Source organism: Nicotiana sylvestris, chromosome 2 (genome assembly GCF_000393655.2).
Source record: "Nicotiana sylvestris chromosome 2, ASM39365v2, whole genome shotgun sequence".
Taxonomy (NCBI): domain Eukaryota; kingdom Viridiplantae; phylum Streptophyta; class Magnoliopsida; order Solanales; family Solanaceae; genus Nicotiana; species Nicotiana sylvestris.
In genome coordinates, this window is record NC_091058.1 from 85433253 (window position 1) to 85445938 (window position 12686).

Below are 12686 nucleotides of genomic sequence, written 5' to 3' on the forward strand. Positions count from 1 at the left end.
TATATTCAAACAAGAGTCGGGGTAGTTAAAGGTATCGTATGAGTGTTACGGGGATAAAAAAAGTGCCACTGGGAAGGCAATCAAAATATCAGTTCAGAAGCAACCATATAAGCACAAGGGCATGGAAGTAAGCAACTACAGATGATTATAGGCAATTAAGGACATCAGAAAAGGTTTGTAATAATCTCACAGTTTTACGAGAGTTAAGGGTTCTCCCTAAGTACTACAACGAAAGATTAGCTAAAGAGAAAAGAAAGAAGGTTTCAACCTAAGCACAACGACCGAAAGATGAAATGGTCGTATAACAATAATCTCACAACAATATTGTAAGCATTACAAAGGAAAGTGGCACTTATCGTGGCTAATAAACGGGAAGTAAGAATTAAAAGTAATATTCGAGACCATATGAGTTGTATGAAAACTCTAGCAAGTGTAGACACTAAGATAAGCTAAGTATGGACGCAAAAAGGGGCAGAAAGACCAGAAAAAATAATTGCACACGTTTAAAGAAAGCTGAGATGAAACGAAAAGAATTATTCAATCAATGATCCTGAGTTACTACGTTATGGATATACTCAAGAATTTGGAGCATTATCCAGGCAACATACTTATTGATAATCATACAGCCATAGAAGACTCTGATATAAGTTAAAAGAAAGAATTGAGCCCAGGGCATAGACAAAAGATTGAATTGTTAGAAGATTGCACCATGGATTTTCCATAACGCCCATGAAAGGCTAAGGTAATAAGTGATACCATGAGCCACAGATCGGAAGATAGCTTAAGCCTACGTAGAGGTTGATCAGAAGGAAGAGGAAACTAAAGAATTACATCACCCAAGTAAATCAGGAGTCTGGTTATTAGACCTAGAAAAATTATAGAAGTTTGTGCTTGAGAACATGACAGAATCACTCTTAATATCAGATGTTCAAGAGAAATAACACAACAACCATAATTTATAATGGCTCTACAAGGAAGCCAGTTAGAAGGAGTACCAGCCTCATAAGAAGTCAGTACGAAGCTCCTACTGGAATGTGTATGTACCAGAGGTGCGAGTATTATAATAGAGTTTCAAGTTTTGGACGTGAATTACACCTAGGTGGAAGGGAGGTCAGGAAAGAGATAGAAGATACGATGCGAGATTTTAAGGTAAGTAAGGTAATGGTGAACAACGTACGATATACTCAAAGGCAGAAGATCGTGAATAGTCCATACTTTGGATAGAAGGCTATAAGCACGGGGATCCAATAACCAGGAATGATAGTGGCATCGTCGGCGACATGTCTTCCAGCCTATGGTTTCTAAGTACTGAGAGATATAGTTAAGAGAGTAGAGAAAAGTTGGAGGATGTGATGTCTCGCTTGACGTTCCAGAATAACATAAGGAAATCTATGGTGCAAGCAAGTTGAAGGAAAGTTGCGAGTAGTATAAATGGATATGTATAGGTCGCAAGTTAAAGTATTGCAAAGCGACAAAGTTTTAAGGAAACATGAGTAAGGATGAGGAAAGACAAGTGAAAAGGTGACGAGAATGAATAAGTCTTTAGGATTAAGCCCATGAAAACAAGAAGAGTAGATAGTTTCTCTATGTTATAGTAAGCTCAGTATGGCCTGAATGGACTCAAAGGAGTTACTCTTTATAAGTAGCATTTAGAAGAAATGGAATGCTGCCCTAATAGTAGAATAAAAGTGTAATTATGATAGATAAAGGACGATGTTTGGGCCTTTAATTGAGTAATAATTTAAAAAAAAAAGAAAAAAAAAAGGGATTCATGAATTGTACGAGATTAAAATACCCACCTTGGGATGCTATAGAATGCGGTTATTGCATTACAGCATCGACGCTAAGTGGATCAGAAAAATTACTTCGAATATTCCTTGATGTAACGTAAGCCCTAGAGTCAAAATCTTACATAAGAAGTTTCAAGTTATCAGTAGTATATTGTAGATCAATATTGAGGTGAATCAACAATGGATGGACAAAAGTCACAAAGTATGAGATGAGATTAGGCCATCATTCTAAAGATGGGCAGTAACGAGGAAGCATTAAAGGATTTAATTTATACACTTGAAATAAGCAACGAGAGTAAGCTGGGATTTGGTAGCAAACCTCAGCAACGATAAATTAAAGTAAGAGTTATGGCAGTAAATTCATACGGTTGGCTAAACAGAACTATGCGATAAGATATAGCAATATTCGTGAATTCAACAAAGTACCCAGCGAACAACTTCAGTACACTGATAAATGCCCAAAGGAACATCTTTATCAAGATCTACATATGAAACCTAGATATTGGGCACACTTACAAGGTCAAAATCGTACAGGATGCATAATGGAAGGTAGAAACAATTACGAGATTGGAAGGATTCCGACTACAGGTTGTGGTGTGATAAGGAGGCCTAAGGGGGGAGTGACCTGAACTTTGGATTTATTCACAGAACAACTGCCTAAATGGCAAGGAAAGTATTGAGGTATTCACAAGAGCTATAAGTTATGAAAATGATAAGAGCATCAGTCAACATTCGAGGACGAATGTTCCAAAGGGGGGAATAATGTTACGCCCCGCAATATTACATCGATATCACGTTTCACAATATTAAGTTACGACAATGTTGCACCCTGAAGTATTAAACGTGGAATTTGTCGTAAGGTAATTGACATCAGTCCAAGTAAAAGATTATTTGGAGGTTATAAGGATTATGCTATTTCACAAGTGATTAGTAAATTCGTGAAGGTGAGAAGGGAAGCAAGTCGAAGAAAATGAATTTCGTTAAAATATTTAAGAGACTAAATATGCTCAGGGTTATATTTGAGGGACCAAAATAGACATACCCTCAAAGATAAGAGACAATATTGGCCAAAAACTCTTCAAGAGCTCATGATAATTTTCAAATTTACAAAACCTTTCTATTAAAATATTAATGTAACAAGTATTTTTCAATAATTCGAACTACACATTATAATACTTTATAGTTCATATCGACTAAATTTGACCATTCTGTTTACTTATACGTAAACTAATTAATGTAAGGGAAGTAAAATTCTTTATGTAAAAATAAGAACATCCTTATATAACAATGTTTCACTATAAAAGTTAAATTTTTTCGGAACCACATATTATGTTTTGTTATAATATATGTTCTCTATAATAACAATTCACTATAATATTCAAAAATATCTTAAAGAAATAAGGAGAGGTTTGAGGAAATATATGTAATCTGATCCAAAAGGCCTATAACACTTAAAACCCGGGGAAACAACTGTGACTACTAAACTGCCACCAGCTGAAGAAATATAGCTACGGAAAAAGACAATGAGAATCTTTTAAACTGCCATCAACTTATAAGTTCCACGTTCAACTGTTCCAAAAGTCCATAAAGATTCTTGAATCCTCGGGCGCAAGGCTTTTTGGGACTTTCTAGTTTCTAAGTAAAATCGATGTCAGCTTCTTGTGCTACGGCTGGGACAGAATGGTTGAATCCGACAGGTAACAGGTTTGCTGTACCTGGAAGAAGTAATCAGTTCAGTAAGCTTTTTGTTCAATCTTACAACAGTTTCTTGATTACTATGTACAACTCATTGATGTTGAGTTTTGATCTCTCTCTTTCCCTTTTCTTTTGGAAGAAGGGGGCAGATGGGAATTAAATAGAAGGAATTTTGCTATTAATGGAATTGTTGCTACTGGTGCTTCAGTTATGCCCCCTTCTGTAGTTGCTGAATCCTCTCAAGGTCAGTTCATCACCCGTTTGCAGCAATTATGAGAATTACTGCTTTGTTTTCCTTCTTTTGGGGAAGGGTTGCTTACTTTTGGAAATACTTGACAAAGAAATGATAATATAGGCTTGCAGCAATTACCATTTAAACCAGAGGGTTACAACTACTGGACATGGCGAGGCCACAAAATTCATTATGTAGAGGAAGGGGAAGGGTTTCCAGTTGTTCTGATTCACGGATTTGGTACTTCTGCTTTCCATTGGAGGTAATTCTGTCTCTGTGTTTGTATGGCATTGAGTTCATAAGATTTAGTGGGATAGAGTTGACATGGTGTTCACAAGATTCAGTGGGATTATATTCTTCCTTTTTATTTGATATACATTTGTTCTCTAACAAAATTGCAAAAGAACTCTTCCTTGTCACTCCTAAAATGGGATTTTGCTAGTATTGATCTTTATTAAGGCAAAAAGAAAAGGGCAGACCGGTGCACAAAGCATCCCGCATTCACGTAGGGTCCAGGAAAGGCCGCACCCCGGGGTTGTGATACATGCAATCTACCCTGATGCAAGCATCAGTGGCTGATTACGCGGCTCGAACCCATGTCCTATTGATCTTTATTAAGGAATTCCATTTTTTATGTGATGCTCATACATTGTCCATTATTTGCTACAAAGACAGATAATATACCAGTTGGTGTAGCTTGCATATGCAAATCCTTTTGGCGTTGTACTATTTCTTCAAATCTCCAGAAACTATTTTCTTTCCTTTTTCAGGTATAACATACCTGAGCTGGCTAAAAATTACAAGGTGTATGCTCTGGATTTGCTCGGATTTGGCTGGAGTGAGAAGGCACAAGTAGACTATGATGCCTTGATTTGGAGAGACCAGCTTGTCGACTTCTTAAAGGAGATAGTTAAACAACACACAGTTTTAGTAGGGAACGGGTGAGTTCACTCATTTAGCATTGCATGAATCTCCAAGATGCACTTTTAACTGTACTGTTTCAGTAACATATACTATTGGATTGAATTCAATTATGATGTCTGTTGTATTATTTAACAGTCTTGGAGGATTTACTACATTGTTAGCAGCAGCAGAACTGCCAGCTGAGCAAGTCAAGGGGGTTACCTTGTTAAATAGTGCAGGACAATTTGGGGATGACATTACTACAACTGACACAAGTGAAGAGACAGCCTTAAGAAAGTTCATTGTAAGGCCAGTAGAGGAAATCTTTCAACGTGTTGTCGTCGGATTGGCATTTTGGCTATCCATGCGACCAACTCAAATTGAAGCTCAGCTGAAGAGTGGTGTATGTTGTTTCCTAGCTAAATTTTCTTCTACCAACTTTTTAAAATGAATGTTGATTTTTTGCTTTGCTTGCATATGCAAATTATGCACTAGTGCTCTTACCTTTTTGCTTGTGCACATACGTGTCCTAACTCAGAGAATCTGTAAGTAGTAATAGCTGTTAGCTTTTTTTGCTCTTCTTTTGATATGGTAAACTGAGTCCAAATAGATAAGCAAACAAAAGAAGCATTTGGTAGTTGATCGATATGTAAGACCGACTAACACATTAGTTCTTGCAGAAACTAAGATTCATCAGTTTTCGAATTGACCATTGACTCTTTTAATTCTTCTAAATTACTCCCTCTGACCCAATTTATCTCTCTTTTATCATTTTTCTTAAGTCAAAAAGTTTCACTTCACGTAATTTTCTTAACTTGTCAAAAAGATTTGAAATACTGAAGTTGTTTGTTGTGGTTCATGTGATCTAGGTTCCAAACTCTAAGTTCATTTCATAGAAGATGACATTTAGCCAACGCCGTATCTCACTCTTGGAATAGGAAAGCTGACTTTCTAAAAGTGAAAATCGACAATCATAGATGGAGCGAGAAATAGTTCATGGTTGCTTCCATGTGAGGCTGTTTTCTAATATTGTTTTCTTGGCTTCAAATTTGAAACTTTCGCAGGATGATGCATCAGAAACGGAAGGGTTGTTTCTTCATTTTGCATTTCATTTGTTATTTAGTCACCCACTGACAATCTTCAGGAACTATTAGCAGACAGAAGAACTAACTTTCTAGATGTTTGTCTCTTGAAGGTCTATAGAAACCATTCGAATGTGGATGATTACCTCCTCAATTCAATTGCTATTCCTGCTGCTGATCCAAATGCAGGGGAAGTTTATTACCGGTATGAATGCAGCCAAAGCCTATAGGTTTTTGCCTCCGTTTTGGCAGCTAAAAGAGCATTACTTTGTTTCCCTTGGAAGAAGCGGAAGTATTACTAGAAATTTTGCAACATTTCAATGGAATATTAGTCTAAAATCTTACTCCTGTATAAATTTCATCATCATTCTTATCGAAGTCCTTGACTCCATGATTCAGACCTGTATGATGAATTTGTGTTTTGAAATTTAAACTGAGATTCTTCGGGCTTTATAAGTGAATGCTGAAAGAGTTGCAGATTAGTCAAAGTTCAAAGACAATGTTGAGCTACTAACATTCAGAAGTGTACAAAATAGACTTACTACATCTACTTTATCACGCCATTTTACTCCATAATTAGGGGATCATTTTGCCTAGTGGTTTGATACATCAAACTTACTTTTAAGTTCCATCATTATATATATCCTATCCTATGTAGCCTGATAAGTATGTGACCAGCACCAGATTTAGGTTGTTTGTAATGTCAGTTCTTTTAGCTTTCATTTCATGCGAAAGTTCCTACTGCTTTTTGTCTATCAAAAGTTTAGGTTGAGACAGTCAGCTAACGTTCTCTACTTTGCATTCTGCAGACTATTAAGACAACTTATATCGAACCCGAGAAAGTATACACTTGAGAGTGTGTTGAGCCAACTCTCTTGCCGATTGTTGTTGTTGTGGGGTGACCTAGACCCTTGGGTTGATCATGCAAAGGCAAATCGAATTAAGGAGTTCTACCCAAACACATCGCTTGTAAACTTGCAGGCAGGGCATTACCCCCACGACGAAGTTCCACTACTAGTGAATAAAGCTTTATTAGATTGGTTATCAACCTTGGGGTTGTCAGAACCTTCTCTTCGAACAGTGCCAGAAATTTAGCCTCATTGCTAACGTATGCACGACGTATGTTGTTATTGAAGTGTACAGCCCTCTGACAAACAAGGCGGAATACATCCGGAGATACTTAAAGTTGGCACCGTTTTTCATTTAAACACTTAAACTGAAGAGCACTTATACTACACTAAACTTGTTCCAATTAGGCACTTTTTTAACAATTAACCAAACTTAAAAAGTGTGTGCAATGACTCGCCGCTAATGTGGCGAATGACAAATAAAAAAAAAGGATATATATCATTTTGAGTTATAAAAGAAAGAAAGAAAAAACTATTTTAAAATCTATTTAGTAAACATAATAAAATAAACTTAATTTTCACTCAATCACAAAATGACACATTATTAACAAAAGAAAAGACAAAAAAAAGGACACATTGGTGTTCTTGAAATCATTGTTCTTGGTGTTCTTTAGTATCTTCATGTCTATTCTTGTTCCAACCACGATTTTAATCCAAAATTTCAAGAGAAACTCCTCCAAATTTGTTATAACTTCAACTAAAGATTCCCTACCAAGACTCGAAGACAACTCCAATATTAATTTCTCAATTTTTCATCAAATCAAGTAACCCATTTTAAAACTTCAAGCTTTATAAAGACCTCATTAATGGTGTTTTGATTTGAAATGAAGAACTCGGACTCGTTTCTTGGGAGGGCTGCTCCTGGAGAAGAGTGACGGCTGGAGATGGGTGGGGTGAAGAAGAAGGGTAAGGCGATGGGGGTTAGAGAGGAGGGTGGCAGAGGATTTGGTGGTGAGGAAGGGGGAGCTTGGCGGCGGCTGGTTGTTTGGAGAAGGGGCTAGCGGCTGCTTTTTTGTGTGAAGAAGAAGGGTTGGTTCAAACTTTCGAGCTAAATCAATGGTGGAGGCACAACAATGGGGAAAGTGGAGGAGGCAATGGTGGTGAACATAAAGAAGAAGAAGAAGAAAGAAATAAAAAAGACAAAAAAAAAAGAAGAAAAAATCTATTTTTTGGGCTCTTCATGCGCCTATATTGGGTGAAACACTTACTCTATGTGCTAGCTCAGCAAGAAGTGCGTAATTGGAACAAAGTTTATATAATATATGTGCTCATTAGGAACACCCATAAGTTCAAATGTCTAAATAAAAATTCGTACCAACTTCAAGCGTCTCCAGATATATTCCGCCGACAAATAATGAAGTCAGTTTGGTTCAAAGAAGTTCATGTGTACCCTTTACTGTTTTTATTCCTTAATTTGTGTAACTTGTGTATGAGTTTTCAAAGCTCTTGTTTTTCTTCTAAATCATTTTTTCTCCCCTAGTTCAGTGACTTCGATAAGAATGATGTCAAGGGTACACTTGATAGACTGTAACGTTTTCATGTCAAGTGCTCTCATCTCTCAATAAGCCAGGGTAGACTGTAACATTTTCTATCAGGCAGAGTTCTATGCTTCGCGAACACGAAGTTCCTACTGCTGGTTCTCTTCCCACTACATAATGTACATCGGAAGGAAAATGAGTTCATTTTTTTTATGATTGAAAGATTGAACTTGAGTTTCGATAGTAGGCTATTCAATGAACTTATTCTACCCAACAGGTCGATATTATTTTCAATATATCGGATAGACCATTTTGGGAACGTTGAATGCCAAAGTCACTGAATTAGTAAGTCTTAAATACTGAACTATGACTTTGTTAATTTCAGTGATTTCTCTTTTCCAGAAAAGACTTTTCCGCTCGCTTCAAAAGTCATTGTGACAACAGAGTCGAGCATTTCAGACTTCAGATATTGTTCTAACCAAACTGATAATGTACAATTGAAAATTTTCTACGATATCACATTAGTAGAATATTCAATTGTGATAGTTGCAGATAAGATACTTCATATGCCACAGTTTGTGTAACACTTTTAAAAAAATATATATATATATATTCCAAAAAAGGAACTGACATATTCCGTATAGTACGGAAAAGCATGACGCAAGGAATAGTAACTTTCCTTGTTCCAAACGCCAAAGAAGAGGCACTAAAGCTAAAAACGGGTGGTTGCCCAATTCATCCCCCGCTACAAATAACAGCACCTGTAACCTACTACGACTCGCAAAATTCCCATTCATGGAAGCCTCTGTGAGACTACTCACTTGTTCAAATCGCCACCATCTCCCCACTTCTCTCTTCCTCAAACTCAATCACAAGCCCCTTCCTTTATCACCCTCTTCATTTCCCACCCCTTCACTTTCCTTATCTCGCAAAAACGCCCCCCACATTTTCTTGTCTCATCGCAATTTCTCCTCCAATTCGTCCTTCCCACTTTCACCTCCATTTAGGTTTTCAAATCCTCTCTTCAGTACATCACAATTCTTCAATCCCATCTTATCCAGCAATCGTTTTGCCCGTATAGTATCGGCTCCGCAAGACGGTCTATTCAATTGGCATTTTGCTGCAGGCGGCGAAAATGGTAGTGAAATTGTGGTGCCGCCGAAAGAAGGCCCAATTGTGACGGTTGTGTTATTGGGTTGGCTCGGGTCGAAGCCCAAGCATTTGAGGAGGTATATTGAGTTGTATAACGCTAGGGGCATTCACGCTGTAACATTTGTTGCTTCTGTGAGAGATGTGCTTTCGTTCGATTTAGGGAAGAAATTAGAGGAGCGGATTGCTGTGCTGGCAAATGAGCTTTCTTTGTGGTTGTCGGAATCAGACAAGGATGGCCGTGAAAGATGTTTGGTTTTTCACACCTTCAGTAATACTGGCTGGCTTGCGTAGGTTGATTTATCGGACTTAAAAAACTTGATTGTGCTGCGGTTTTTTGTTATTTAAGCTGTTTTCTTTTTTGTTATTTGTTTATATGCAGTTATGGTGCAATTCTAGAGAATTTGAAAAGCAGAGAGGATTTGTTGCAAAAGATCAAGGGATGTATTGTTGATTCAGGTGGTGACCCCAATATAAGCCCCAAGGTTATTTGGTTTTCCCTCACCCCACCATCACTTAAGTGTTTACTCCAAAATGATCATCCTTTGCATTTTCGTGTCATTGGTTACTTTGTACAGAATGTCTGAATTCTGCTTTCTCTCTCCGTGTTTGTGTCTCCCTGTGTTGTCTCTGTTTATGGTTTTTTTTCCAGTTCATTAGTAATTTAGTATGGCAATTGTTGTTATGACACTGAGTCAAATGATGCTTGAGTACTAGCTGCTTTTAATTCCGGGATCATGCTCTTCACTCACATTTTAACTAGCTATAGAAATGAATATCCTTAATATGAAAGGATGTGCTGCATCCTGTGGTCATCTTTTTGGGGCTGTGTATCTGCACACTATCTTCCCAGTAGAAACCACAGATACTCCTTACTGCTATAACAATGAGAATTATGCATGCGAATTTATGATATCATTAGCAGTAGGGGCATTTACCTTTTGTGAACCGCATACCCGGTCGTTAGTCTTATCTATTAGCGTTTTAGACTATGCGTCCACAAATGTATTTTAATTTCCTGTGTTTGTTTTTTCATATATCTCTTTGATATGTCATGCTGCTGTTGTACACTGGTGGAAATTTGCAACATAAGCAACCTTTATGCTTACATACCCCCCCCCCCCCACACACACACACACAAAAACAAACTAAAAATGACAATATCCATTGTCAAATTTATTTGTGTTGTCATTGAAGAAATAAAGAAGTAAAGATGCAAGCTGACATAGTATCTGTGGAGGGATTGATTTGATATGACTCTTATTCCTATGTGTCAAGTTTAGCCTCAGGTAAATGTATTGCTAGGAAGGAAATTTTTCATGCCTATTGTTAGCTACTGACAATTTTCCTTTAATCATGAATTTATTATATTAAGCTATACCTACTACCAATTTCGAAGAATTTAACAAACAGAGAGGTGAAAGGCAAGGGGATGAGTTTGGAATGTGTTTCAAACTGTTGAACGGCTTTAGATAGTTATTCTGTAAATTTTCAGTTTCTAAATGATATTTCGTATCATAACCTCTTGTGAGGAGTAGCAGAACGCAGAGCTCTTAAATGTTCTTTGAGATTCGATGTCCCTATTTGCCGTTGAGGGTTTGACATTGTCTTTTTTTGACAGATCGAGCCTTTTGCTGGAAGTTTTGTCACAACTTCAGGAAATTCTATGCATATATTGCTTCTTTTTTTTTTTTTTGTGGGGGAATTCTGTTTGCCATTTTGGAAGATTTTTGGTCTCTTGGTGCGCTTTTTCGTTCCTCCTTAATAAGAAAATGTGCCACATTATTTCCTGTTTTGTTGTATACTGTTGATTCTGTTTCTACAAAATTGGGTAAAATGGAATGTCGTATGGTAAATCAATCTTAAACCTGGCAGGTCTGGGCAGCAGGATTTACTACAGCCCTGCTGCAGAAGCGTAGCTCTTCTGTATATCCTTCAGTGGAAGCTGGAGAAGGAATTGAAGTGCAAAGTGGGTTAACCTCAGGAAACATTCAAGGGAAAGAACCCATGTTGATGGAAACCTTGCTTTTAGCAGCATTTGAGAAGCTTTTCTCATTTCTTCTTAATTTGCCTGATGTTAATGCGTAAGTACTTCAACATGTTTTTGTTCTTCTTTGCTCGCGGTATTTAGCTTTTGATTAGAAGGTACAGAAGTAAAATTTAGCTTCTTTTAATTATTGGTTGTCTCCAATGCACAGGCGGCTGAGGAAGATAATTTCTGCCCTTGTCAAGAACCAGCCTTCTTGTCCGCAGCTTTATCTTTACAGTTCTGCTGACAAGGTCATTCCAATTCAGTCGGTTGAGTCTTTTATTGAAGAGCAGAGAAAAAGTGGGAGAAAGGTTCACTCTTTCAACTTTGGCTCATCTCCCCATGTAGACCATTACCGGACTTTCCCAGACATTTATGTATCTGTACTACAGAAATTTCTCGAAGAATCTATGCTCGTTCCAAATGGAGTGTACCAAGTAGAAAGCCAGGTCAATGGATCATAGGCGTTGAAAGTGGTTATTGTCCCTCCTAGTTCCTTGTTGAATTGCTTTAATTTGTGGCAATGCATCGTAAGAGTAGCAACTTAGTCTCGTGCGAAGTGGATTTCAATTGCTACTCGGGCAGTAACATTATGCATGCCTTTAAATTAATCAATGAGGCAAAAGTAAGGCTTGCTGCAGCCGAACTGATGGTGATTGCCATTGTCATTGGTCCAAAGTAGATAATACAACTCCAATCGACTGGAGCCAATGTTCTAAAAAGATGAGTATGTCCATATTTTCCTTATCTGTGTTTCAGAAATGAGCATGTAGTGATTGTCCTCTGCCTAATCTCTATATATATTAGTATGTAGTAGGCATGTTGCTACTTTCACATTTGACATTGTTTGACTTAGGTAGGGATATCCATCCTTGGATTTAATATTTGTGTAAATGAATTCTGTTCTATCAAATTCCACATATCTTCTTTCATAAAAGAAGAAGAATATATCCATGTATCTTAGAACCTATCCTGGAGCATTCTTATAAGGCAATGTTGTTTCCTTTTTTATTTTTCTTCCCTTTAATTTTTGGGTAAACCTCTTTAGGTAGTTCTGAAGCAAACTCATAAAATTTCCAATATATTCCCGAAGTCTAGCCTATGAGACAAGTTCTGGTGCATTTTGCAGGATTGGTTGTAATAGTAGCTAAGAGTTCCAAGAAAAATGTTCATAAGGGGAACCGAGTAGACTAACACTATGTTTGGATCATTGTTAGCTATCGTTTTATAATGTATTGTATTATATTGTATTGTATCGTATCGTATCGTTTTATCGATACAACGTTTGAATAGATTATATTGTTTGCTGTTGTTAAAAAATATTTTTGTTATTTGTTTTGACTGTATCGTACTGTAACTGATAAGTTTACTAAAATACCTGCAATTGTTTTAAATAAAATTTATCAAGAATTAGACATAA

General features: G+C 37.1%; 2 protein-coding genes across 7 annotated transcripts; both read left to right on the forward strand.

Moving 5' to 3' along the window:
• The first annotated feature begins 3260 nt into the window (after nt 1–3260).
• LOC104228126 (pheophytinase, chloroplastic-like) lies at nt 3261–6954 on the forward strand. Of its 6 annotated transcripts, none has more exons than XM_009780531.2 (7): nt 3261–3526; nt 3625–3729; nt 3841–3979; nt 4488–4658; nt 4777–5023; nt 5816–5907; nt 6512–6954. In XM_009780531.2, exons 1-7 carry the CDS (start codon nt 3439–3441, stop codon nt 6795–6797), a joined length of 1128 nt encoding a protein of 375 aa, XP_009778833.1. In that variant the 5' UTR covers nt 3261–3438; the 3' UTR covers nt 6798–6954. The 6 variants fall into 6 exon arrangements, with proteins under 6 accessions (XP_009778833.1, XP_009778834.1, XP_009778839.1 ...); XM_009780532.2 differs by having other exon boundaries at nt 3628–3729; XM_009780537.2 differs by having other exon boundaries at nt 3261–3521.
• A 1826-nt stretch (nt 6955–8780) lies between these two features.
• On the forward strand, nt 8781–12234 carry LOC104228127 (uncharacterized). The gene is made up of 4 exons (XM_009780538.2): nt 8781–9527; nt 9620–9722; nt 11113–11321; nt 11436–12234. The coding sequence occupies exons 1-4, from the start codon at nt 8884–8886 to the stop codon at nt 11728–11730; spliced, it is 1251 nt and encodes a 416-aa protein (XP_009778840.1). The 5' UTR covers nt 8781–8883; the 3' UTR covers nt 11731–12234.
• Nucleotides 12235–12686: the final 452 nt, after the last annotated feature.

Bases quoted from the DNA above. Each gene is read 5' to 3' on its own strand.
- LOC104228127 (XM_009780538.2), top strand. From the start codon at position 8,884: ATGGAAGCCTCTGTGAGACTACTCACTTGTTCAAATCGCCACCATCTC. The intron at 9,528-9,619 runs GTAGGTTGATTT...GTTTATATGCAG, and splicing joins AGTAATACTGGCTGGCTTGC to TTATGGTGCAATTCTAGAGA. The intron at 11,322-11,435 runs GTAAGTACTTCA...TCCAATGCACAG, and splicing joins AATTTGCCTGATGTTAATGC to GCGGCTGAGGAAGATAATTT.
- LOC104228126 (XM_009780531.2), top strand. From the start codon at position 3,439: ATGTCAGCTTCTTGTGCTACGGCTGGGACAGAATGGTTGAATCCGACA. The intron at 3,980-4,487 runs GTAATTCTGTCT...TTCCTTTTTCAG, and splicing joins ACTTCTGCTTTCCATTGGAG to GTATAACATACCTGAGCTGG. The intron at 5,024-5,815 runs GTATGTTGTTTC...TGTCTCTTGAAG, and splicing joins AAGCTCAGCTGAAGAGTGGT to GTCTATAGAAACCATTCGAA.